Below are 25,766 nucleotides of genomic sequence, written 5' to 3'. Positions count from 1 at the left end.
AATTCTAAGACACTAGCAGCCATCTATCCAGATGAGAGTAACCTAGGATTATACCTGACCTTCCTAGCCTTCCTAGGTGGTCAGCTACCAGTTTTTACTAACTTCGGGCAATGACCTGAGCCGCACCTTAAAGATGGACACCCACAGGTTAAGTCTAAATAAATACTCAGATTAACTAGCTTTCAAATTAGAGAATTTAAAGACATACGTAGACTAAATTGGCGTATTTCAAAATACCATGTGTGTTTATTGATTGTTCAAAGCGGTTCTTAACTGGGGGTGTTTATTTACTTTTCTGCTTAGGTATAGAACTGTTGGTAAATCTACTTGCCTGATATATAAGGCATGAAAAATTAGTACCCAAATATACATTTGTGAAATGTGATGGACATGAATATAAGTGGATCATTTAATTTATTAAAGACCCCATTTTTTCCTTATTCTGTGACTTTTCTGGTGATTCTCTCATGCCTGGTTCAGCCACTCAGGAAGTCTGTATCAGGGCACTGATAAGCATTATCTCCTATCTTTTCTCTTTCAGTAAAGAATATCCCGTGGTCCCCAGGAGCACCGTGAGGCAAAAAGTGGCCTCCAACCACAGTCCTTTCAGCAGCGAGTCTCGAGCTCTCCCCACCTCATCCAATTTGGGGTCCCAATACCAGTGTGAGAACGGTGTTTCTGGCCCCTCCCAGGACCTCCTGCCCCCACCCAACCCATACCCACTGCCCCAGGAGCATAACCAAATTTACCATTGCACCAAGAGAAAAGGTGAGTGTGATCACCTCTGGTCAATTCGCTTTCTCTCTTACCTTTTCCTTTCCTTGGGTTGGGGGTGCGGGGGAGGAGTGTGCATTTATTTACTTTATTTATTTAAAAATGTAAACAACACAAAAATACATGGAGATAAGAAATTTAAACCATACAGCCAAAACTAAAAGTTCCCTTGACATGTTCCCACCTCCAGTTCCAGCCCCTTCTTTGGAGAAAGCTTATTTGAAATGTTCAGACCTATTGTATTCATTTGTGCACACATGCACGCACACACACACACACACACAAACACGGAGAGTGCAGAGAATGAACTAGATTTATTTTTACTTTTTTTTTTTGAGACAGGGTCTCGTTCTATCACCCAGACTGGAGTGCAGTGGTGTAATCATGGCTCACTGCAGCCTCAGCCACCTGGGCTTAAGTGATCCTTTCACATCAGCCTCTCTAGTAGCTGGGACTACAGGCATGCGTTCACATACTCTACTAAATTTCTTTTTGTTATTGTAGAGACAGGGTCTCACTATGTTGCTCGGACTGATTTCAACCTCCTGGGCTCAAGTGACCACCTGCCTTGGCTTCCCAAAGTACTGGGATTACAAGCATAAGCCACCACACCCAACATTTTTAAAAAAACCTTTTAATATGGATGAAATCACACTGTATGTATTTTGCAACTTGCTTTTTTTCCCCCTTTTAAACTTTAGAATGTGTTTTGGATATCTTTTTATGAACCTAGACTGCATCATTTTATTTTTAACCACTAAGGAGGAAGAATTGACTGGAAAGCTGAAAACGGAGTTTATTTTGCAACCCCCTCTGGTAGGCAGGGAGGTTGCTTGAGTGGTGCCTGATTGTATTACAAGCCATGATGTAGGAAAACCCCTTGTGACTGAATGTTTCTCTGGCATTTGTGTCAGTGTTTCTCCCAAGTGGATTTTGAAGTCTTTTTTTTTTTCTGATAAAAACCAACACACACACACACACACACACACACACACACACACACACATCACAAATGATTTTCACATCTCATCCCCCATTTAAATCTACTAAGTTGAGGCATTCCGTGTTTTTTTTTTTTTTTTTTTTTGCCACATGAGAAATGAATGGCTTTTTTCCCTAAGTTATTCAAATCTAAAGGGGCTATGCTAAAGAAAGAATTTCCTGGCGGCCCTTCTTGTGAGCCAGAATAGAAGTGTTTGGCACAGGTGGTGTGGTGGAATTCAGCTCGCTAGAACCATTGCTTGGCGTGAGCTGTAGATGGCATGGTGGGGAGACTGCAGGCTTTGGGGACAGAGAGATGCGGGTTCAAATCTCATCTCTGTTCCCTGCTTCTTGTGTGACCTCACTCAGGTCTAGCCTCTCCTAGCCTTGGTTTCTCACTTTGTAAATGATGATGTTCCCTAAAGCATCTGATAGTTAGCAAGTACCCAGTAGGTGGTAGCTATGATTGGGTATGTGGCAGGTATCACTCCAGAAAATGATTCCCAGGAGGAATCTGCCTCTTATCTTTTGGTCTGGCATTAATTTAATCAGTCTTCCCAGTGAAGACTGCCTCTCTAGGTGAGAGCTTGGGAAGACAGATGCAGAGGGGATGGTGTAGGCTAAAGCTTACATTTATGGTCTGCAGAATAAATCAGGATGAAGTTCACCTTTGCAATTTAAAAATTTTTGTAAATAGTGACAAGTTACTTAACCTTTCCAAGCCTCATTTAAAAAAGTCTGTAAATTTGGCCTCAGGGTACAACTCATCTCATAGGCTTGGTACAAAGATGTCAAAAAATCATACACATATGTTATCTAAGGGTTGACTCAGAAAGTAGTAACTGTTTTTCTCTAAACGACACCAATGTTAATCTACAAAGTGGCCTGTTGAACCTCACAGCCTCAGTGGTCAACACAAGCCTTTGTGAATCCAGTGCCCAGTGCCTAGACCTTTAGGAGAAAACAAGTCGCTAACAACCAATGGGAATGGATGCTTTGGTAGCTTTTTCTGGAGCTGGGGTTACATGAGGAAAGTAACACAGTTTGACTATTTGACACTTACCAATCTTGTGTTTTAAAGGAGGGAAGAGTTGTCATTGGTATTTACATGGGGCTGGGAGCTGACCTGGGTGAGGCCTGACTTCCAGACTTACCTGAAGCCAATCCAAACTCCTTGAATCTCAAAGGCCTGAGCAATATCACTCCAACAGGCTCCCTGGCATGATTCCCGGCACATCTGCTGCCGGATGGACTGGAGACCAGATGCCTGCAAATATGTCTGCCTCTTTAGGCACGAGCAGGAGGTTAAGAATGTCCCATGGGATACAGGTCCCTGAATAGAGATTCTGTTTTATATTATATCTAAGGGTGCCCTTCCTAAGTCCCAGATCAAGCTTTTTTGACAACACTATGGAGTAGATGCTATTATTAGCCCACTTTACCAATGGGAAAACTGAGGCTCAGAAAGGTTCCAAACAAAAACTGCCAGTGGTTCTTGAACCCCAGCCTGGTCTGCAGATTCTAAACCTGTGCGTTTCACCACCACTCTATACTGTCTTGGTTACCTTTGCTCATCTGCTACAATCTCAAAATTTCATTTTCCACTGAAGATCTGTCTTTGAGACTGGGTCAGACATGCTGATTAAGAGCTCACCAGGTTTGAATTAGGGATCTCTAATCGATTAAATTAATGCCAGACCAAAAGACGGGAAGGAAGAAGTTAAAAAGGATCATGATGCTTTTTAGGTTCAATATTTACAGCAGCATCCTTATAAATGCATTCCTAAAGGATGCGGCGGGGAGGCTTTGAATGCAAGGTTCACAAACTCTTAGGTTATGACTTGACTTTCATGGAGCATTTAATGGATCCTCGGATGAACTTAAAATCAGCTTGGAGGGGCCACTGGGGGAGATGGAGTTGGGGGCTGATCCATTGTAGAAATACTCACAGTTTGCAGCTGTGTGCCCATGGGCGAGTTGTTTTACCTTTCTGGGCCTCAACTATCTTTTGTGCAAAGTGAGAATAACAATAGCACCTGTTTGATATGGTTGTGATGAGGGGAAATGAGATCATCCACAGAAAGCACCTAGAACAGTGTCTGGCACCTATGAGTGCTCAATAAACATGTGCTTGCCTCAGGCCTGCCCTTATGAAGCTCACACTGTTGCAAACAGGTCAGACATTACACAAGTAATTATAAATTGCTTAATTGAAATTGTGAAGCCTGGCACTGTTACTCACACCTGTAATCTCAGCATTTTGAGAGGCTAAGGTTGGAGGATTGCTTGAGCCCAAGAGTTGAGACTAGCCTGGGCAACATAGTGAGACTCCATCTCTACAAAAAATAAAAAATGAGCCTGGCGTGTTGGCATAGGCCTGTGGTACTAGCTAACCCAGGAGGCTGAGACGGGAGGATTGCTTGAGCCCAGGAGTTCGAGGCTGCAGTGAGCTGTGATCACACCACTGCACTCCAGCTTGGGTGACAGAGTGAGACCCTGTCTCAAAGAAAAAAATAAAATAAATAAAATAAAATAAATGATTGAATGCTATAAAGAAGATATACAAAGTGTTAAGGAATATCAAACTGGAATGTCAGTCTAGGGTGGGAGATCAGGGAAGCATTGAGACTGAGATCAGAGGAGAGTGAGTGTTGGATAGGAGAAGTGGGCGGTGTGAGGGTATCCATACATAGAGGAAAGCATGCATGAAGCCCCTTGGCTGAGGGAGAGCCTGCCACCTGGGAGTGAACAGAAGGCTGGGATGTTGGCACTCAGGGCAAGGGCAAAGTGGTGGGGCATGAGGGCTAGACAGGAAGCAGGGACCAGCGAGATGGCAACTTGTATAAGCCATTTTAATGAAGGACGTCAGATTTTATCCCACCACTAGTGCACATCCATTGGAAGGATTTAAATTTGTGAGTAACAGGCCTAAGTTCTTTATTTGGAAGCCGTCACTTTGCTATGATAGCGCAGGACTATTTAGTTGGCACCAGTGACCCACTGAAAGGCCGTCGTGCGGTCTGAAACAGGAGATGGTGACTCCCACCAGGGTGTGGGGAGAAGCTGGAGATGTGGGTGGAATCAGGTCTTAGTGGCGGGTTGGCGATAACAAGGTGAAGAATTGCCCCTTCTTTGTGGATTTGGAAACCAACACTGGGGAACTTACCCGAAGTCACCCAGCTCATGAGTGGCCCAGCTTGAGATGTACACTGAGGCCTGTGGGCTCAGGGTGAATGGAGTGTGCACCCTGGAGAAATCCTTTCACCTTTCCAGAAACCTCTGCCCTTCTCACCTCCCTCCACCCCCAAAAGGGAGCTCCCAGTGACAGGGAACATTCCAGCCAAGGGCTCTCTGTCCTGCCTAGGAGACAACAAATAGCAATTCATCATCAGCCTCCACACTGTAAAGTGATAAGGAATCAGCTGAGGTTTCCTTCCAGTTGGGATTCTCGTTAAGTGATAACTCCATGGGTGGTTTTCCCCCTGGCCCCTGCCTGCCCCACTATCTGACTTCCCCTCATTGTCTGTCTCCTTTCCAATGAGCCCAGGAGTCAGGCTCAGGCAGGCAGGCCAGAGGGCTCCTTGTGTTTGGAACCGGCTGTCTCCAAACTATCTCTCCCGATGGATTGAGCCAAAAAAGCCGGGAAGGTCTTTTATCAATGCCACTCAATGAAATCGAGGACCCCAGGGCCTGGGACAGCACTTGTCTGTCTTTCCTCCCACCCCTGACTCTCACCCCAACTCACATTATAAAGCAAAAGCAACCCAAATAAAGATTCTAGCATAGCCAGGAGTTGAATCAGATATTCAAAGGAAAGTTAGAGATTGAGAGGGGAAGGGGAATTAGATACGGAAAAGGGCTTTGTAGGGTGCATTTTCTCAGTGCTGTGTGTTTTAAAATGAGATTTCACATCCATTCCTTTGCTGATTCTCCAGCTCCCTGCAGCAGTCTTTGAACCAGGGGAGATGCCACCCATCTCTGTTTTGCAGGGGTCTAATGGAGGACAAAGAGACAGGGTTAGATTCTAAGCTTATGTGGCCGATGAGTGGCAGAACTGGGATGGATGCATCAGGTTAATCTTCATTTATTGAGCACTTAATGTATAATGGAAACTGTGCTAGGTGCTTGGGATAAGTGGAGGACACAGTGGAAAAGGCTCCTGCTCTCAAGAAACGTGTATTCTTACTGGATGGGACATATAATAAGCCAGTAAGTAAATATAATGATTTCAGGTAGTGACTAGGTGATATTTGGAACTGACTCTTTTGATTTCTAGTTGAGAATCTTCCCACAATACCATTCCAACTCTTCCTACTTTATGCTAAGAGCTAAGAGCATGGGGACATCAAAAACAAATAACAACAACAAAAACAAAAAGCCAGTCATCCACCCACTCATCCGCCCACCCACCCATCTGTCCACCCACCATTCACCCGTCCACCCACCCGTCCACCCACTCACTCATTCCTCCATCCACCCATTCATCAATCATCTATCTATCCACTCACTCATCCATCCACCCACTCATCCATCCGCTCACTCAGCCATCCACCCACTCATCCATCCGTTCACTCATCCATCCACCCACTCATCCATCCACCCATCCCCCAACCCATCCACTCACCTATCCACCCACTCATCCATCCCCCCACCCATCTATCAACCCATCCATCTACCTACCCATCCACCCACTCATCCATCCACTCACTCATCCATTCACCCATCTATCCATTCACCCATCTACCCACCCACACATCCACGCATCCATTCACCCATCCAACCACCCATCCATCCACCCGCTCACCCACCCACTCATCCACCCACTCATCCATCGATCCTCTCACTCATTCATCCATCCCCCCATCCACCCACCCATACATCTACCCATGCATTCACCCACCCATCCATCTATCTACTCATCCATAAGAGTCAAGGTTTGCTACCTTTTCATGTTGGCTGAGCATGTAGAGTTGCATGAAATGGAAAGCCTGGGGCCATCTGTCAGAATGAGCACTGCTTTGTGAGTCAGAAGGCCTGAATTATAGCCACCTTCCCAACTTGCTGAAGGTCACTCAGCTAGAAAGATTACTACTCTGAGTTTCAGGGTCTCTGTCTGGGAAGACTCGACAATGGTTCTTCATCTGAATGAACTGAATTGGCAAGAGAAATGACCCATTTGGGAATAGTGACAATATTTGCTCAATAGGATTAGTATTTGAAAGCACTCTGTGAGCTTTCCAGCTCTGTAATCTACCCAAATACTTTTAAGTATGGGACAGCTTTCAGAATGCTATCTGTCCAGTCTTCCAAAAGAGAAAGAGGGAAAAGAGAATGGACCAGGTCATTTGGACAGACAAGATTTGAATGCCTCATGTGCAAGGAAGATAAAAACTCTACTGCACTTAGTATTACCTCAAATTAAATCTCATAAAAAGCTCAGGTATTATCTCCACTTACAATCAAGAACTGAGATTGGAATGACCCGGTGATTCATCCACAGTCACATGGCCAGTGATCACTGGAGCCATAACTCTGTGCCTTAATATCTGTGCCCTGGATACATTACTAAAGTCACTTTATCTAGAATCAAAAACATCTAGAAAAGTCCAAAGTACTAGAGTTTTCTACAGCGCCATGACATCATGAATGGTCAGAATCATGAGGAACTTTACTGTTACCTAAGAGACTCATTTGGGTTTAGGATAGTTGCAATGTAATTGACCACTCTTAATATGCAACTTTCTGAAGCTGAGTTGTGGACTCATCTCATCAGAAGACTTGATACTTAACTCTTAACCCACACACACACACACAACCGCACATTTACCAACCCTGAAAGCTAATCATGACTTGGCCAGAGATAGGTCTTTGCTGTTGAACAGTTATTGGGCTCTCAAAAAGAAAAAGGAAAAACAGAAACAAACTGAGCCATAACCAAAATAAACACAGAGATTACATCCAGAGCATTTATCATGACTGACCTGAAATGTGGATCCTTGAGTTGGAATTTCTTTACAATGTGATGAGGCCTCAGAGGAATTTGAGAATATTCAGTACCTGCTTTTATCAATAAGCCAAAATTGAGTTTTTCTTAGTGCTCTGCATTTGATCTTTGGGGTATTAAAGACTGGAATGTATAATTTTATGATTTTCCAAAATGTGTTCCGGCCGTTTTCTTATTATTCTTCCTTTTTTACTTGTAACAAATCTGGAAGGGGATCAGAAACTTGAGAATAGTTAGTTTGCCTTGTTTTTTTTTTCTCTTGCCAAGGGTGCCCTGCAGCTGTACTTTCTATTATTGAAAAGAGGAACAGCCTGGTTAAATGGAAAACCCAAAGGTTATGATTCCAGCAACAATGGAAACACTCAGGTTTATGAATCTGGGGGGTGGAAGGAAGAATGGAAGGAAAGGAATCAAGGGAGGAGGTGGTGAGGACAAAACAAAGCTGAGTATAGCAATGTCTTCAAGACTCCAAACACACACACACACACACAACCGCACAGTTAAAAGGTGAAAAATGTGGCCATTCACTCATCTGGATGTTTTCAAACATCTGCATGGTTGGCATGATGTAGATAAAACACCTGAAAGAATGTGTTTTTCATATTTTTTTTTTTTGGTACAAACTTTTTGGGCATCCTATAGGTCCCACATGTGGCCCAGAAAGAGTCTAGCTGAAAATAAGTTTGCTTGCCGTTAAGTGGGCACAACCCTAACATAGATATGTTTTGTTTGTGGACACTTTTGGCTTATCTGTGGGTGTCACTTGGACACTGATACAAATGGAGCTGGTTGGTGGAACCCAAACCCAATCTACTCTACCTGGGTTGGGGAACTGTTTTACAAGACAGTCCAAAGCCAAAGGATTTACTCTTGAGTCAATGGCTTACTTGTGTCTTTATATCTGAGGACCACCTCTCAGTCACAGAGTGTCAGCCTCCCTCACTTACTGCTCATGGTAGGATGGACTGGGATCGAGGACATGCACCAAAAACAGGATCATGTCTACCCTGTTCACCACTCTATCTCCAGCACCTGGCACAATACCTAGCACTTTGGAGCAGCTCAGTAATTATCTGTTATATGATTGCATGAGTGGCACTGGATATTAGAAATCTAGAGAGTTGGAAGTAAGGCGTGTAGGCAAAATGAATCCAGTCTGGCTTGGATTCCAGCCTCTGTTCCTTCTCAGCCGTGTGACCTTGGGCAAGTCACTTCTCTGAGCTTTAGTTCTGCCTTTATGGAGACAGGCATTACAGCAGACACTGTAATTGAGGAATTACTGTGAGATGAAGAGTAAGGTCTCGTAGTAGGTACTCAATAAATAATAGCTCTGATCATTTCCTCTTGTTATTTAGTTCAGCATTCTGTTTTCATGGCCATCAGCCATCACAGTGAGTTGCATGGATGCCCCAGTGTTTCATTTTTCTTCACTCCTCCAAAGACAGGCATAACTCCTTAACATTTATTGACTAGAAAGAGACAGAAAGATGAGGAAAGAGAATTTTCAGTTTGGAAGGTAAAATTTCAGATAAGTAATGAGTCTGTGTTGAGGTTTACACCTTGGTAGATATCCCCAAGCATTGCTTCCCCTGAAGGGAATACCTTGAGGGTATTATTGTGAATTATGTCTGCCATGAGCTTGACTGGTGGTGTTACCCCTGCAACAAGAGCTGTTTGTGTTGACGGAAATCAGGAGACTTATATGCTCAATCTTACTTAGTTCTTAGCTACCCAGTAAGGTAAGTATTACTCACTTTGACTCGGAGATGATGATGAGTCTCTGAGCGTAGATGCCCTGCTGGTATCACACAGATATTAAGTAAAGGAGCCTGATTCAAATCCAGACATGTCTAGCTAGGCTTCTTAACCTGGGGTCTGCGATTTAGGGAGTTTTTGAACTCCCTGAAATTGTATGCAAAGCCTTGTATGCACATGCAGTTTTCAAAACATTGTGTTTCAATGCAGTTTTCTAGGAAAGAGCCCAGCACTTTTGCTTGTTTTCAAAGGGGCCAGTGGCCCCAAAGTGGTGAAATGAGACCCCCTTTCAGAGACAGAACTATCTCCACTGCCCTACACTAGGAAATAACTAGTGCACAGGGAAGGGAAGTGACTTGCTCAGCAGGAAACAGCAACATATTAACTTTTACCAACTTAACAAGTATTAACTAGGCACCTGCTCACATAAAGAATCAGGAAATCATTTGAACATTCGTTCAAGCTCCCTCCCACTCATACATCCATCCATGCATCCATCCATCCATCCATCGTACAAATATTTATTGCATGCCTTCTCTATGTATCAAGACAGTGAAAAACAAAGACTTTGTAGTCAGACTACTTGGATTCTAATCCTGGATCTACTGTTTATCAGCCATGTAAAAACTTGGGCAAGTTTCTTAACCTCCATGAGTCCTTTTTTTCTCATCTGTAAGATAAGGATAATAGTAAAACCCACCCGGTAAGGTTGTTGTGAGGATTAAATGCAGTACTTTATGGAGAGTGCTTAGAATCGTGCTACGCAGAGTACACACTATATGTGTTTGTCTTGACTTATTGTTGATGCTCTTGTTAATAGTAGGTGTTTACTAGTTCTGGGAATAAAGTGACGGATAAGGCAGACAATGTCCTGCTTTTATGAAATGTACATGCTGGAGAAGAGGAAAGATAATAATAATTGCTATTTATTTATTTTTGAGGTGGGAGTTCTCACTATGTTGCCCAGGCTGGTCTCAAACTCCTGGGCTCAAGTGATCCTCTTTCCTCGGCCTCCCAAGCAGCTGGAACTATAGGTGTGCACCACTGCACCTGGTTAGTTGTTATTTATTGAGTGTTTCTGGGTTTTGGACTAAGTGCTTCGTGCATTTTTCCATTTAATTCTTAACACTGCCCTTTGTAGGAAATGCTATTGTTTCCCTTTCCATCTTACAGATGAAGAAGCTGAACCCAGAAAGGTCAAACTGTTTGCATAGAACTCCATAGCCTACGCTACAGTCCACCCCCCTTTTTTTGTTTTCAGAATGGTGGTTAGGGCTAACAATCTCTCAGGCTTTATTCTTCAGTACTTTGGCCAAATAACTGTCTCCACTTTTAGCTGCCTGGTGCCTGCTCCTGGCCTCACTGCTGTCTCTCCTGTCTTCACAGAGGAAGAATGTTCCACCACAGACCATCCCTATAAGAAGCCCTACATGGAGACATCACCCAGTGAAGAAGATTCCTTCTACCGCTCAAGCTACCCACAGCAGCAGGGCCTGGGTGCCTCCTACAGGACAGAGTCGGCACAGCGGCAGGCCTGCATGTATGCCAGCTCTGCGCCCCCCAGTGAGCCTGTGCCCAGCCTGGAGGACATCAGCTGCAACACGTGGCCAAGCATGCCTTCCTACAGCAGCTGCACCGTCACCACTGTGCAGCCCATGGACAGGCTACCCTACCAGCACTTCTCTGCTCACTTCACCTCGGGACCCCTGGTCCCCCGGCTGGCAGGCATGGCCAACCATGGCTCCCCACAGCTGGGAGAGGGAATGTTCCAGCACCAGACCTCCGTGGCCCACCAGCCTGTGGTCAGGCAGTGTGGGCCTCAGACTGGCCTGCAGTCCCCTGGCACCCTTCAGCCCCCTGAGTTCCTCTACTCGCATGGCGTGCCAAGGACTCTGTCCCCGCATCAGTACCACTCGGTGCATGGAGTTGGCATGGTGCCAGAGTGGAGCGACAATAGCTAAAGTGAAGCCTGCTTCACAACAGACATTTCCTAGAGAGAGACAGAGAGAGATAGAGGAGAAAGAGAGAGAAGGAGAGAGACAGTAGCCAAGAGAACCCCACGGACAAGATTTTTCATTTCACCCAATGTTCCATCTGCACTCAAGGTCGCTGGATGCTGATCTAATCAGTAGCTTGAAACCACAATTTAAAAAATGTGACTTTCTTGTTTTGTCTCAAAACTTAAAAAAAAAAAACACAAAAAGCTGAGTCCCACCCCCCACGACCACCACACTCATCAACCAGCCACATTCACACCACTCCCCAGATCTCTTCCCCCATTCCTTCTTTTGGGCTCTAGAAAGTCTTGCCTCATTGAGTGTTTTCCCTAGTGTGTAGTTGGAGTCTTTCCCTGTCTTGGTGTTAATGTTGACATTGTTATATAATAAATGATAATATATTTTTTTCTTTCAATTTTCTTAATGGGACCTAGTCCCTTATTTGGGGGGAGGTCTGAGGCAAGTATATTTCCAAATGTGTACTTGCGGGATTCCCTTCAAGTAAACCACCCCTGAAACCTAAATTCACCTTTCCCCTTGACTAAGAAAAGCACCTACCTCTGCCATGTGATGTTTCTGAAAAGCCTCCCTATGTCCCCATTTGCTTTGGTTTTGTCCTGCCTTCTCCAATATCACATGCTCAGTTTTGCCTCTACTTACCCATGGAGTCAGGATAACACTGACGCCCCCTGGCATCCTGTCTTATTCAGCCCTACCGTCTTGCCAGCTCTGTCTTTCCAGCTGTCTGTCGCTAAAATGTGGCCTATAGCTTCCCTTCCGGAAAGCTTGCTTTGAAAAACTTTAAAAGCCCCGGTTTACATGCAGGCAGGACTGTGATAACAGTGCAAGGTCTGTGTTGACAAGAGTTGTGGACAAAAAGCCAAAATAAATATTCTTCCTGATTAAAAAAAAAAAACTTGAAAAAAAAAAACAAGGCCAGCCCAACCTTCCAAACCTCCATCACCAACAAACCAAACTGGATGTGAAGCAAAATGCATAATTCCTACAGAAGAGGCAAGACACGGTCACCGATGATGTCTCTCCAAAGAAACCACGCCCACACCAATGCCGACACAAAACTGTGTTTACTGAAAGCCGAAAACAGTATTAAAAAAAAGTGTGTAAGTAAAGTGTTATGGTAGGGTTCTTCAGATGTAATATTTTACTGGTACTATTTATTTATAAATAGGAATTCTAATTAAGTAATAACATGAAATGAAACCCAGCATACGAGCTGGCCAAGAGCTTTTAATTTTATTGATACTCAAAACCAAGTTTGTGTTTTTTTGTTTTTTTCCTCTTTCGAATGTGCTTTGCTTTTTTTGATTAAAAAGAAGTTTTTTTCCTTTTTTTTAAACAGACCCTAATAAACAGAACAGGGTAAGATGTGAGGCTGAGTGTGTTTAAGTACGTGAGAGAGTGCAAGTGTGTTTGTAAGTGAGTGTCCCTATGCGATTATGTCTTTTTATGTTGCTAAGGGGGGAGGGTGAGGACTAAGTACTCGTGCCTTATATTTGTGTGCCAATTAATGCCTAATAAATACCATGTGCTTAAACAAGTACAAGGAACTTGAACACCCATTTTTTTTTTTCATGTTCTTTCTACCGACTGAATAGAGGGGATAGGAAGTGGAGGAGACAGGAAGGGGTTGTCTTGCATGTGAATTTCTCACCGCACCTGATTACTCATGCCCATCTCAGGGGAATTTGAGATCTATTGTCCTTGAGTGCGATGAAGCTGAATATATGTATCCACTGGTTTATATCCCTGGAATGAGGTTATTTGTTTTAATGGAATTTGTGTAGGCACTGGAGAAGAAAAGTCTTTAGGAATTCCAACTGATTTAAAACGGTATCGATCATACTACATGTAACACCTAATGTTTGGGTTTTTCAAGAATCTCTTTCTCTGAATGAAGTGTTGGAGCCAGGCATTTTGGAGGTTCCACTGGAAATAACTTGATGAACCATTAGTGAATCAGATATTTATTTTAAATCCATGGATCTAGGATTTGTGAACTTGACCTCTAGAACACATACGGGACAGAAGAGAGCAGCAAATTGGTGAGTACATTTGTGCTGCAGATTTGTTCTGTTTTTGTAATTTTGATGCCCACACCCCTCAAATTATCAAGAGCTATCAAATATGCCACATCCCCTTGAAAAAGAAACAATTGGCTTGTTGATTACAAATTATTCATTTAATCAGGTCTCCTGGGACCTTTCCCAGGCAAAGAAGCCCTGAGAAGTGTGAACTAATGATAAAGAAATGACAATTCAGCTTCTTTCAAGTGCAATGGAGAAACTAGGTCAATGGCTTTCCTGTTCCCCCAAAGGACTGCATTAGTAAAGTTTCACTGAACAGGTTCTGACTGTGCTCCAAATAGATATTTATTCTGATGGGTTCAGTTTTTTTTTTTTTTTTAAAGAGTTGCCTTTGAAGAAATTGCCTTTGAAACTAATTTTATCAACTCTATACAACAGTCAGTCTTACCCTCTCAAAGGAACATCATCCAAATTAGGAATCAGCATCCCCACCCCACAGCTCAAACAGTTGCCACCATTGGAAAATCATTAAAAACATGTTCACAGCAAGTTTCACAAATCAGACAAGGGACACTGTCATTTCATAACCAATACAGGTTAACCTCTTTGGGTTCCAAACGATTGTTATAGTGGATCTTTTCACTGAATCAGTAGGATTAAGGATACAATGTCCAAGACTTAATGTCGTTTCATCATGGTGTTGATAAAACCATGGTAAGGCACAATGCACATTGTTACATTCCGATAATATATTTGGTGGGTGCTTGCTTTAGACTGGGCGTGTGGTAAGTACCGGGGACACAGCAGTGAACAAAAAGAGAGGGGCTGTCTCCTTTGGAACTTACGATTTAGTGAGAGAAACAGCCTTTAGGAAATTATGTGCATCCTCAGTGGATTGCGGCAGTGGAAATTACTACAAAGACAGACTGCACGATGGCATAAAGGAATAAGGCAAGGGGTCCTAACGCCATCTGGGGGAGATGACTCTTGAGCATAGCCCTAGTGATGAGTAGGAATAAATCAGGTGAAAGGTTGGGAGGAAAAGGATTGCAGACAGAGGGAATAATGTGTGCAAATGTCCTAAGGCAGAAATTGTGATGGAGGAATGACATGTAGGTTTGTCGATCACCCAGTTCACATTCCTTCATTCAGTAACATGTAGGAATGTTCCACTATGTGCAGTCGATATCTTTACTTGTACAGGACCTACTAATTGTGATAGGCTCTTTTCCAGGTAATTTCTAAAGTTGCAGAGGACAGACTCTGGATATGTGAGATGGTAGGTTTTTTTTGTGTGTTCAGGAGAGGACTATTACAGCATCTGCCTGGCTTCTGGTCCTCTACAGTTTGGGACCCAAGCTTATAGGGTAGAAGAAACACAAGAACTTTCAAGAGGGTCAGCTCATTAGTATTCTTGAGCTCAGAGAGGTTGAAAATTCCCCCCAGATTACACAGCTAGTGTGTGGCAGGGTTTACCATGAAACCTAAGTTAGCCCAAGCCTTAAGTTTCCTCCTCTCTAAAAAGGAGACAATTGGCTGGATTTGGTAGCTCATGCCTGTAATTTCAACACTTTGGGAGGCCAAAGATGGAGGATTGCTTAAGCCCAGGAATAAGTCTGAGCAATATAGCAAGACCCTGTCTCTATAAATAAAAAAAAAAAAGATAAGATATTCTACATGCTTCAAAGAATTGTTGTGCATTTAAGTGAGATAATATCTGTGAAAGTTTCCAGTGAAGTATTTAACAAGTAGATGTTCAACAAATGCTTGAAAGACTTTAATCAATGAAATGCAAGTTAAATATAATTTTTTAAATCATTGACTTGGCAAATGTATATTTAAAAAATAGTATTACCTATCGCTAATGAGAAAGTAGGAAATCTCATAAACTAATGGTTGGGAATACAAATTAGATAAACCTTTGCAAGGAGAGTTTGCAAAATGTATCAAAAGTGTTAATGTGCAAATCATTTAATCTGATAATTCTGCTTTGAGGAATTGGTCTGAAGGAAATAATCAGAGATATATATAAACATTTATTTTCTAGGAAGTCTATCATGATTTTTTAAAATCATACAAAATAGGAAACAGCCTTAATATCCAATAATATGGAGTTGGTTAAATAAATTAGTGCATGATGAAATACCACATAGCCATTAAGAAACACATTTGTGGGCCAGGTGTGGTGGCTCACGCCTGTAATCCCAGCACTTTGCAAGGCCAAGACAGATCACCTGAGGTCAGGAGTCCAAGACCAGCCTGGCCAACATGGTGAAACTCCATCTCTACAAAAAACACAATAATTAGCTGGTGGTGCATGCGTGTAATTCCAGCTACTCGGGAGGCTGATGCAGGACAATCACTTGAACCCAGGAGGCAGAGGTTGCAGTGAGCCGAGATGGCACCACTATAGTCCAGCTAGGATGAAAGAGCGAGACTCCGTCTCAAAAAAAAAAAAAAAGAAAAAGAAAAAGAAAAGAAACACATTTGTGGAGCTTCAAGTAGCTTGCACAGCAGCTTCCAATTTTATAAACACACCAGCATACATTCACACTTGAAACAAAAGCACTCTTAGGATGTATAACAATAACAGTGATGGGATTGTGGGTGTTCAAATTTTCTTTGTTCTTTTGGGGATGTCCCAGTTTTCCTCGTGATGAAGATGAATTATCTTTGTAACTAGAAGTAGAATTAGTAAATAAAATCTAGCTTGTTGTTTGTTCATTGAAATGAGTCTGTGAGGAAGATGGGACACTCCTGTCTACCTTGAGGAAGAAGGGATAAAGCTTCCATAATGAGAGCCATTGGCCCCATCAGTGACAGAGCTGGGTACTGGTACCGACCAGCCGACTGCTCATCATGGAATGTTCCATATTCAACTAAAAGACAAAGTGACGCCTGGATATTTCTCTTTGTCTTCACTTTCTGAGGGTGCTATTTGTGTGTTTTCTTGGTCCTCTTGGGAGGTTAGACTATGGCGTGGGATGAGCTATTATTCCCTTTTAATAAACACAACACACGTATTGAATCAGGTACTCATTTATCTCACCTTTGTTCTCTAATTGAACTGGGTTATAAAATTCACTCTGTCACTTACTGCCTTTGTGACCTTGGGCAAGTCACTGAACCTCTTTGACCTTCCATTTGACCATATGTAAAATGGGGTTACTGTGAGTATTTATCCCAGAGATTCCTCGTTTGTCTGAGGATTCAATGAGACAATGAGCATAAAATGCTTAGCACAGAGCCTGGTGTATTAGTCTGTTCTCAGCTGCTAATAAAGACATACCCAAGACTGGGTAATGTATAAAGAAAAAGAGGTTTGATGGACTCACAGTTCCACATGGCTGGGGAGGCCTCACAATTATGGTGGAAGACAAACGAGGAGCAAAAGCACGTCTTACATGGTGACAGGCAAGAGAGCTTGTGTAGAGGAACTGCCCTTTATAAAACCATCAGATTTTGTGAGACTTATTCACTACCACGAGAACAGCATGGGAAAGACCCACCCCCATGATTCAATTATCTCCCACCAGGTCCCTCCCAGGACATGTGGGGATTATGGGAGCTACAATTTAAGATGAGATTTGAGTGGGGACACAGCCAAACCATATCACCTGGTATAGAGAAAATGCTCAATAGCTGTTAGCTCATGAAAAGATTAACTAGGATTTATAATTTTTTTTTTTTGAGATGGAGTTTTGCTCTTCTTGCCCAGGCTGGAGCGCAATGGTGCGATCTCAGCTCACCAAAACCTCCGCCTCCTGTGTTCAAGCGATTCTCCTGCCTCAGCCTCCTGAGTAGCTGGGATTATAGGCATGTGCCACTATGCCCAGTTAATTTTGTCTTTTTAGTAGAGATAGAATTTCTCCATGTTGGTCAGGCTGGTCTCGAACTCCCGAATTCAGGTGATCCACCAGCCTTGGCCTCTCAAAATCCTGGGATTACAGGCATGAGCTACCATGCCCGGCCAGATTTATAATTATTCATGATGCTTCTTCTTGTCTTTCTCCTCTTCCTTCTCTTGTTGGAAAATTTGCCCCTATAATCTTCTACTATTTTTATAATAGACCTAAGCTCAGCAGAGGTTAGAAAACATCACCGTCATCATCCTCACCACCACTGCCACCACCACTACCGTCATCAGTAACATCATTTTCAACAATAATTAAAATGCAGCTTTCCCACAGGCATCATCTTAAATCTTCTTTAAATATCTGACTTTGGGCCAGGTGCAGTGGCTAATGGCTCACACCTATAATCTCCTCACTTTGGGAGGCTGAGGCAAGAGGATAGCTTTGAGGCCAGGAGTTCAAGGCCAGCCTGGGCAACATAGTGAAACCTCATCTCTATAAAAAATTTTAAAATTAGCCAGGCATGGTGGAATGCATCTGTAGTCCTAGCTATTTGGAAGGCTGAGGCAGGAGGATTGCTTGAGTCCAAGAGTTGGAAGTTCCAGGGAGCCATGATTGAGCCACTGCACTCCAGCCTGAGTGACAGAGGGAGACCGTTTCTCTCTAAAAATAATAAAATAAAATAAATAGCTGGTTTTTAGGCCAGGCGCGGTGGCTCAAGCCTGTAATCCCAGCACTTTGGGAGGCCGAGACGGGCGGATCACGAGGTCAGGAGATCGAGACCATCCCTAACATGGTGAAACCCCGTCTCTACTAAAAATACAAAAAACTAGCCGGGCTAGGTGGCGGACGCCTGTAGTCCCAGCTACTTGGGAGGCTGAGGCAGGAGAATGGCGTGAACCCGGGAGGCGGAGCTTGCAGTGAGCTGAGATCCGGCCACTGCACTCCAGCCTGGGCGGCAAAAAAAAAAAAAAAAAAAAAAAAATAGCTGGTTTTGTAAGTGACTCTCGGCTTTGGACCTTTTTGGCAACAAAGAAGAAAGAGTAGTTTTTACATCTCTAAAGACTGATTATCAGCACCTCACCTTTTCTTTTCTGACTTCAGAACGCTTTTTTTTTTTTTTAAGAGATGGGATCTTTCTTTATTGCCCATGCTGCTGCAGTGCAGTTCCGACTCACTGCAGCCTCAACCTCCTGGGCTCAAGTGATCCTCTCGCTTTAGCCTCTTGTGTAGCTGAGACTATAGGTGCACACTACCATACCTGGCCTTTTTTTTTTTAAAGAGATGAGTTCTCACTATGTTGCCTAGGCTGGTCTTCAACTCCTGGCCTCAAGCAGTCTTCCCGCCTTAGCCTCCTGAGTCACTGGGATTTCAGGCAGAAGCCCACTCGCCTGGTCAGAATTCATTTTTATTCCACTTAGAAAGAAGTCATGCATGTTAATCCTAGTGAATATGTTGGTTTAGGCATACTTGGTTCCAGTTCCTAGAACTGTGAGTGTTGGGGTGGAGGAGACAGCCTGGTGTGCAAGTTGAAGGTTGTTTCTGGCAGAGTTTTGATATTTGACTGATGTCCCTCCAGTGTTGATAATAGTAGTAGCAATAGCAATAATAGCTTTCATTTATGTACCATGTGCTAGTCCCTATACCAAGCAACATGGTGATCGTCCAGTGTTCCCCAGCTCATGGTGGCTTGTCTTCCATTCCACGCTGTCCAGACTCCTTTAGGGGATGGAATGATTCATGTCATCGCTGTCCTTTCCCATGTGCCTAAAAGAAGAGAGGGAGGGGCAGAGGGAGATGGTGGCTGGAGTGTAACAGAGCAGTGGTTTGGGGTGGCATGTCCTTGGAGATGTCAACCTCAGGACAAGTAAAGGAGGATTTGTAATCTTGTAGCTAAAGACTGGCTTCCTGGTCTTGGAAGCCCAGCTAGCCCTCTAGCGTGTGAGCAAATTATTAACTTGCCCCAAGCCTCAGTTTCCATCTCTGCAATGTGGAAGTGATAAGATCTGTTTTGCAGACTTGAGGTAGTGATAAAAGGAGAGAGTTTATGTAAAGCAATCAGCAGGGCGTCTGGCCCTTGATTTGCTTTCCAGGAAGCTGATTTGCTTTCTAGGAAGCTGATTTGCTTTCCAGGCTCACCAGGGCGAGTATTAAAGGACCAGCGAGTAGGCAGGGCTAGGAGCAAAACTGCAGGTTTATTTTTTGGTCAGCCAGCTTTGTGAGGGGGGGGGAGGGGTGAGGTCCGTGGTCTCCAGCAGGGGAGGCCGGGGGGAGTCACCCGGTGCCCTGTGAGGTTCCTAGGTCCACACACGAGCAGGGACCAAGGAAGTTCGCACCGCGCGCCCGCCGGGAGTGGCTTTTATGTCCTGGGCCTGGGAGTGGGTGGGCAGTGGGCGGGACATAGGCGGGTCGGGGGCCGGGCGGTGGGCGTGGCTAGGCGGGTTCCGGTTTTTCTCCGTTGGAGGTCGGGTTGCGCCTGCGCAGTCGACCTGTGTCTTTCCCGGGTGCGGGAAAGCTGATGGTGAAGAAGCCGGAACTGCGCCATCTTGCCTCCGTTCGTCCAAACAACCCTCTCTACACATTTAATAACAGAGGCTTAAAAACCGTAACTTCCCTCGTGTCACAACCTCATGACATAACGAATTAGGAGAATCTTCTCTTTCTTTTTTTTTTTAAAGATTAATCACAGTTAACCAACCTTCCTTCCTTCCTTCCTTCCTTCCTTTTTTTTTTCATAGAGGAGTATCATCATTTTGCCCACTCTGGTCTTGAACTCGTGAGCTCAAGTGATCCTCCCACCTCAGCCTCTCAAAGCACTGGGATCTTCTCATTTCTCTAACTGTAGATTTTTTCCTGGGACCAAGAGAGCTTCACGGAGGCAGGATTGCTGCATCTTAATTGCTTGTATTTTCACCCTGGAAGGTGTTCACTATGATCTGAACAAATGGATTAAGAATGATTCACCAGATGTGCTCATTGGAGGACAGGGTTCTACCTGTCCAGGTTGCTACAGCAGAGGATTCCTGTGCCATGTCTTCAATCCTCTCTGCCCACCTCTAATTTCAGACATAGTAAGGGCAGAAGGTTCGGTGCATGCTGCAGCATCCCACCTTGAGCTCCACCACAAATCTGTTTTTCTGCAGCAGGTCTGTCTCTAAAGCTGAGAGGGTCCCTTGGCCTGAACGCAGGCACAACCCAGAAATAATGACTCTGGGAACACTCTCTGTAGAGTGGGTGGGGAGTTGGTGGAAAGAGGCCCCAGCCTCCTATCCTTTGGAGGGACAGTTTGGAGGTACATTCTACACAATTCCTCAGAGGGTCCTCAGAGGTCTGCAGTCTGGTTGCCCACAGTGGTAATCAGCTCAATAAGTCAATCACGTGGCTTTTTCGCCTTTCATCCTTCTTCCTCCCTGGGATCACCTTCCAAATCCTCCCAAATCCTGCCCTCGGGGTGAGCCTAAACTAAGTCGGGGTCTGACTGGCTCTTGCTAGCCCTTCCTTCTCCAGACTCATTGTATTCTCTCCCTTTTTCTTAAACTCTTTTTTTTTTAAATTTTTTTTCTGAGACAGAGTCTCATTCTGTCACCCAACCTGGAGTGCAGTGGCACGATCTTGGCTCACTGCAACCTCCGCCTCCCAGGTTCAAGCGATTCTCATGCTTCAGCCTCCCAAGTAGCTGGGATTACAGGTACACACCACCATGCCTGGCTAATTTTTCTTGTATTTTTAGTAGGGATGAGGTTTCGCCATGTTGCCCAGGCTGGTTTCAAACTCCTAGTCTCGAGTGATCCACCTGCCTCTGCCTTCCAAAGTGGTGAGATTACAGGTGTGAGCCACTGTGCCCAGCCTCTCAAACTTTTTATCTTGAAATAAGTGTAGATTCACATGCAGTTGTAAGAAAACACAGAGAAATCCCCTATACCCTTTACCTATATATCCTAATACCTTGCAACAATTTAGCACAATAGCACAATGAGGACATTAATGCTGGTACAACCACCAATATTACGCAGATTTCTCCAGTTTATTTGTACTCACTTGTGTGTGTGTGTATTTAGTGCCATGCAATTTTAGCACGCATGTAGTATCTTCTACCACAGTCAAAACACAGAACATTTCCATCACTGCAAGGATCTCTCGTGTTATTCTTTTATAACCACATATAACCCCTGCAACCCTTTTTCTAACCCCAGACAACCACTAATTAATCTGTTCTTCATTTCTATAATTTTATCCAAGAATGTTATATAAATAGAACTATACAGAATGTTATATACATGACAAGAAGGTTATATAAATAGGACTATTTCAAGAATATTATATAAATAGAACTATACAGTATATAAGCTTTGGGCAGTTGGCTTTTTTTCATTCAGCATACTTCCCTTTAGATTCATCCAATGCGTTGGGTGTATTAATAGTTCATTCTTTTTTAAAAAATCACTGACTAGTATTCCACGGTATAAGTGTACCTTCTGGCTGTCTCCTCACATGGTCTCTTCTCTGTGGGCACATGAGGGTGGGAAGGAGAGAGAGACAAAGAGAGAGAGAGAGAGAGAGAGAGAGATCTGGTGTCTCTCCCTCTTTCTATAAGATTAGGAAACCCCCTTATGAACTCACTTGACCTTTATTACCTCCTTAAGGCTCCATCTTCTACTACAGTCATATTGAGGGTTGGTGCTTCAACATATGAATTTTTGGCAGTGGGGGCTGGGCAAAATTCAGTCTGTAACTGGCAGGCTGTGACTCTCAGTTATGGTTGAAGCTGCTGTCCACAGGCAGAATTTCTTCTTTCTCTTTAGGGAAGCCTCGGCTTTGCTTTTTAAGACCCCACATGAACTCTCCCATCTAAGGTCCTTCCTGTTGCAGGCAAATTCTGAGCTCAGCTGTGATGTGAACTCTCAACCCCCATCTGATGAAGTGGGGCAGACACTTAGTGGACATCTCATGCTGGAGAGCAATTCACTTAGCCTTTGCTTTATGTTACAACTCTGAAACCACTGGGAGAGGAGCCCCTGTTTTTATCCCTGAGGTCGGAGGCCCCTGGAAATGTCAGATATTATTCTTCTACAGAGTTTTGAGAAGGGGAAACTGAAGCCTGAGTATCTCCAGAGTGGAGTCAGTGACTTGCTCAAGGTCATAGGGCTGTTTAGTGCCAGAGATGGGGCAAAAACCTGGGCAAAATTGTACTTGTTCTGGAACCCTTGTGTGACTGCCATTAGGTGACTTGTGACCTCCCTGAATCCATTTCTTCTTCTTTTGGAGATGCCACCCCAATTGTTTTTGGCGAGAGGCATTTTTCTTTCTCTTTTTATGACTGATCTTGGCAAGTATGCAGATGTTGTCAGTGCCTGGCCCTATCTCCTGGGCCCATCCTCCAGGTCGCCTGCAGCTTTGGTGTGTAGTTCTCATGTAGGCCAACAACTTCCTACCTCCCACATCTGTATCTCTCTGCCTGAGGTCTTTCTCTGGCCACAGATGTATAATTGGCCTGTGTGTGGGTCAGGCTATAAGTGCCAGGGAATTAAGGCCTCCTAGAATGTCCCCTAAGCAATGAGAGATGAGGGCTGGTATGTAAATATCCAAGTCTTCTGTCTCCTTGGTGGGACAATTTTGAGCATGTCCCACATGCTTTCAGAGGGTCTCCAGCAGGGATCAGTTGCTAGCAAGCCCCAGTTGCCCACAAAGGTGACCTACACATTAGCACATTACTACTTTAACACGTTGGCTTCCTTCCCTTCCTCGTCTCGTTTCCTACCCCCCTTACCCAAATAAAATGCTGCATCCAAATCCTCATCTCAGGGTATGCTTTACTAAGAAAGTAAAGCTGTTAACCAAAGAGCTTTCTCCTCCTTAGACAAGGGGCTGGGAGTAGTTGACTCATGGGCACTTATAGACTTTCTTTCCCAGAGAGAGAATCTTGAGTGGAGAAATAAACAGACCAAAACTACTGGTGCTCATTTAGTCCCTAACAAAACTCTTCTTAGTTCCTTTGAGCCAGATCCCCAAGATTGCCCTTTATTATGATTATCTTTGAGTTCCCTTTCAAATCTTCCATTCACAGTTTTACAGCTTGTGCACAGCACAATCCTAAGGGTAAGTCACTCACATTGATACTCCATCTCAATGGTGCCTCTTAGAGTTGTGCAGTGCACAACTCACCCAACTGTTCGTGTGGTTCTGTGCGATGATATTTTCAATACATTTTTTTCTTTCAGGTTGTACTATAGCTGATAAAAACTTTGATATGAAAATAACTTCAAGATCTTCTGTCCCAGTCCTCTGCCTTTTGTAAGTTGATGTCTAAGCCATGGGCATGAGATAGTTGTGGCGTGGTTGCATCTTGCTGAAATACAATTCAGGTATTCTACAGGTTAAAGTTTGTCCCTAAAACAAGAGTTCTAATGAGAAAAATTCAGTTATTGCAAGGAAAATTGGGGTAGAAGATTTAACTTTGCTTTCTCAATACCAATTGTATAAGGGAGTTGAGACTTATTTTCTTGCTACTTTTATACACTTGAAATAAGCAGCCAGAAACCTATCTATTATCAGTGGACTTTTCTAGCTCTTTCTGCTACCTGCCTCCTTGCTCTAGAGAAAAATACAATTGAAGAGAGAAAAGAGAGAGAGAGAGAGATAAAGGAACTTAATGAAAACTTTTACATTGCTCTAATTTCTGAAACATAAAAGCTATTCTTTTAGAGTAAATCCATTTTTTCCCAGCGGCATTACGGATAGAAAAATTCCTAGGAAAATAATTTGTCAAGTCCCGACTGATCAAAGATACATATGAAAGAACCCCACTTTTTTTTTCTTCCCAAGGAAAAAACCAGCCCCCATCTAAGCTCAGAATGAATTGGCAATTCATTTACCGACTGTCAGATAAAGTAGCACAATCCCCATCACATCTTTAGCAGGAACAGGACCAGAAGGAAGCAATTCTGTGCCCACCGAGTGTACAAGCTGGGGGTATGTTAGTGATTAAGGGATCCTGGCCTGGGGGAGGCAGAGAGATATGACTCAGATTCGCCATTGCACCATAAATCTCCCTCTTTTATTCAAAATGTGTGTTTTATAGTCGTTTCCTGGCCAATTGCTGCCTTGAATAAATATATAACATATCTGGACTTAGCTTTTAGGCCCAGAACTGGGGTTTGTCTTGAGGGCCAAGTATTCTTGATATTTCCAAGAGCAAGCAAGGAACAAATAATGAGGCACCCTTTTCTTCCTGACTCACCAGCCACATCCTACATCAAAAATAAAAATAGCAGTCAGTGCTAATTGGGCCAAGAGAGACAAAGCAAGTCTTGGCCATTGGAGCTAACTTCTTGTGTTCTGCAAACAGGTTGCTACTCCCACCTGCTCACTCAACACCCCTCCACTAGGCACACCCCAAAGAGGCTGCAACCTCTGAGCATCATTGACTGTATTTGGTTAGATCCACTAACTCAGACATTTGGCCCAAAGATCTTGGCTTGAAGGATCAAAAGCTTACAAAAATAGGTTTTTAGGAGATTTCCATTAGTTCTTGAAACAGCAAAGCCCGAGTTTCCATCCCATTGCACTGAGGCTGCCCCTTTCAGAGGTGGGGAAGCGAGAAGACCAATGACTTCATTCAATCTTTTCCTTCCCTTTGCCATCAACTATAATGGGGTGCAGAGCAGAAGACCCAGAGCGCTCCCAAAGCCCTGTTTATTGCGGCTGATTACGTGCTAAGCATTTTATATGATTATCATGCATAGATCTCAAAATTGCCCTTGAGCTTTTTGGAAGTCAGAGCCAGAAGGGAGACCTACTCAGTTAAAGGATTCCCAATATAGCCCCGTGAGGTGTGCAGGAAAATATTGTTATCCCTCTTTTATGGATGAGGAAATGGAAGCTTAGAGGGTTGTCACTTACCTAAGGTCTCATTCCTGAGATAGACAAACACTTTCACTTTCTTCATTCACCATGCTAGGTACATTTTGTAATGTGCCAAACTACAAAGCCAAACAACCCCAATCCCTGCCCTCAAGGAGATCTCAGTCCACTGTGACATGGACTGCTTTGTTCTTAGATTCATGAGAGTTAGCTCAGTGCTGGGCCAGAAGTGGGTGCTCAGAAATGTTCTGCCTCATTTCTCTCAGGCTGGCTGATTTAAGTTGGAGAGAATGCTAATTTTGATGAATATGAAGGGGTCACTGAATACTCTCTTATTTCCTGGCAAAAGTGGCGTTTCAGAACACTTGGCGGTCAGGGGAGATGTTCTGCAGAGGAGAGGGGTAAATCTTGAGTAGCCTTCATGTTACAACACCAGGTCAGGCCCTTGGTGTGGAGTAAGGCTCGAAGGATAAGAATGAAGGTGTATGAGGTGACT

General features: G+C 43.8%; 1 protein-coding gene across 3 annotated transcripts in view; it reads left to right on the top strand.

Annotated features, from left to right (window-relative positions):
• Positions 1-13,072, top strand: part of TBX5 (T-box 5) — a 54,851-nt gene extending 41,779 nt beyond the window's left edge. For all 3 annotated transcript variants that reach the window (XM_011928700.1, XM_011928698.1, XM_011928697.1), the window contains 2 exons: positions 542-768; positions 10,901-13,072. In XM_011928700.1, coding sequence (XP_011784090.1) covers positions 542-768; positions 10,901-11,475 — 802 coding nt within the window. In that variant the 3' untranslated portion in view covers positions 11,476-13,072. The remainder of the gene's footprint in view (positions 1-541; positions 769-10,900) is intronic.
• The last annotated feature ends 12,694 nt before the right edge of the window (positions 13,073-25,766 follow it).

Source organism: Colobus angolensis, unplaced genomic scaffold (genome assembly GCF_000951035.1).
Source record: "Colobus angolensis palliatus isolate OR3802 unplaced genomic scaffold, Cang.pa_1.0 Scaffold79, whole genome shotgun sequence".
NCBI lineage: Eukaryota > Metazoa > Chordata > Mammalia > Primates > Cercopithecidae > Colobus > Colobus angolensis.
Note: the sequence above shows the minus strand (reverse complement) of the source record. Positions and strands in the feature narration are given on the sequence as shown.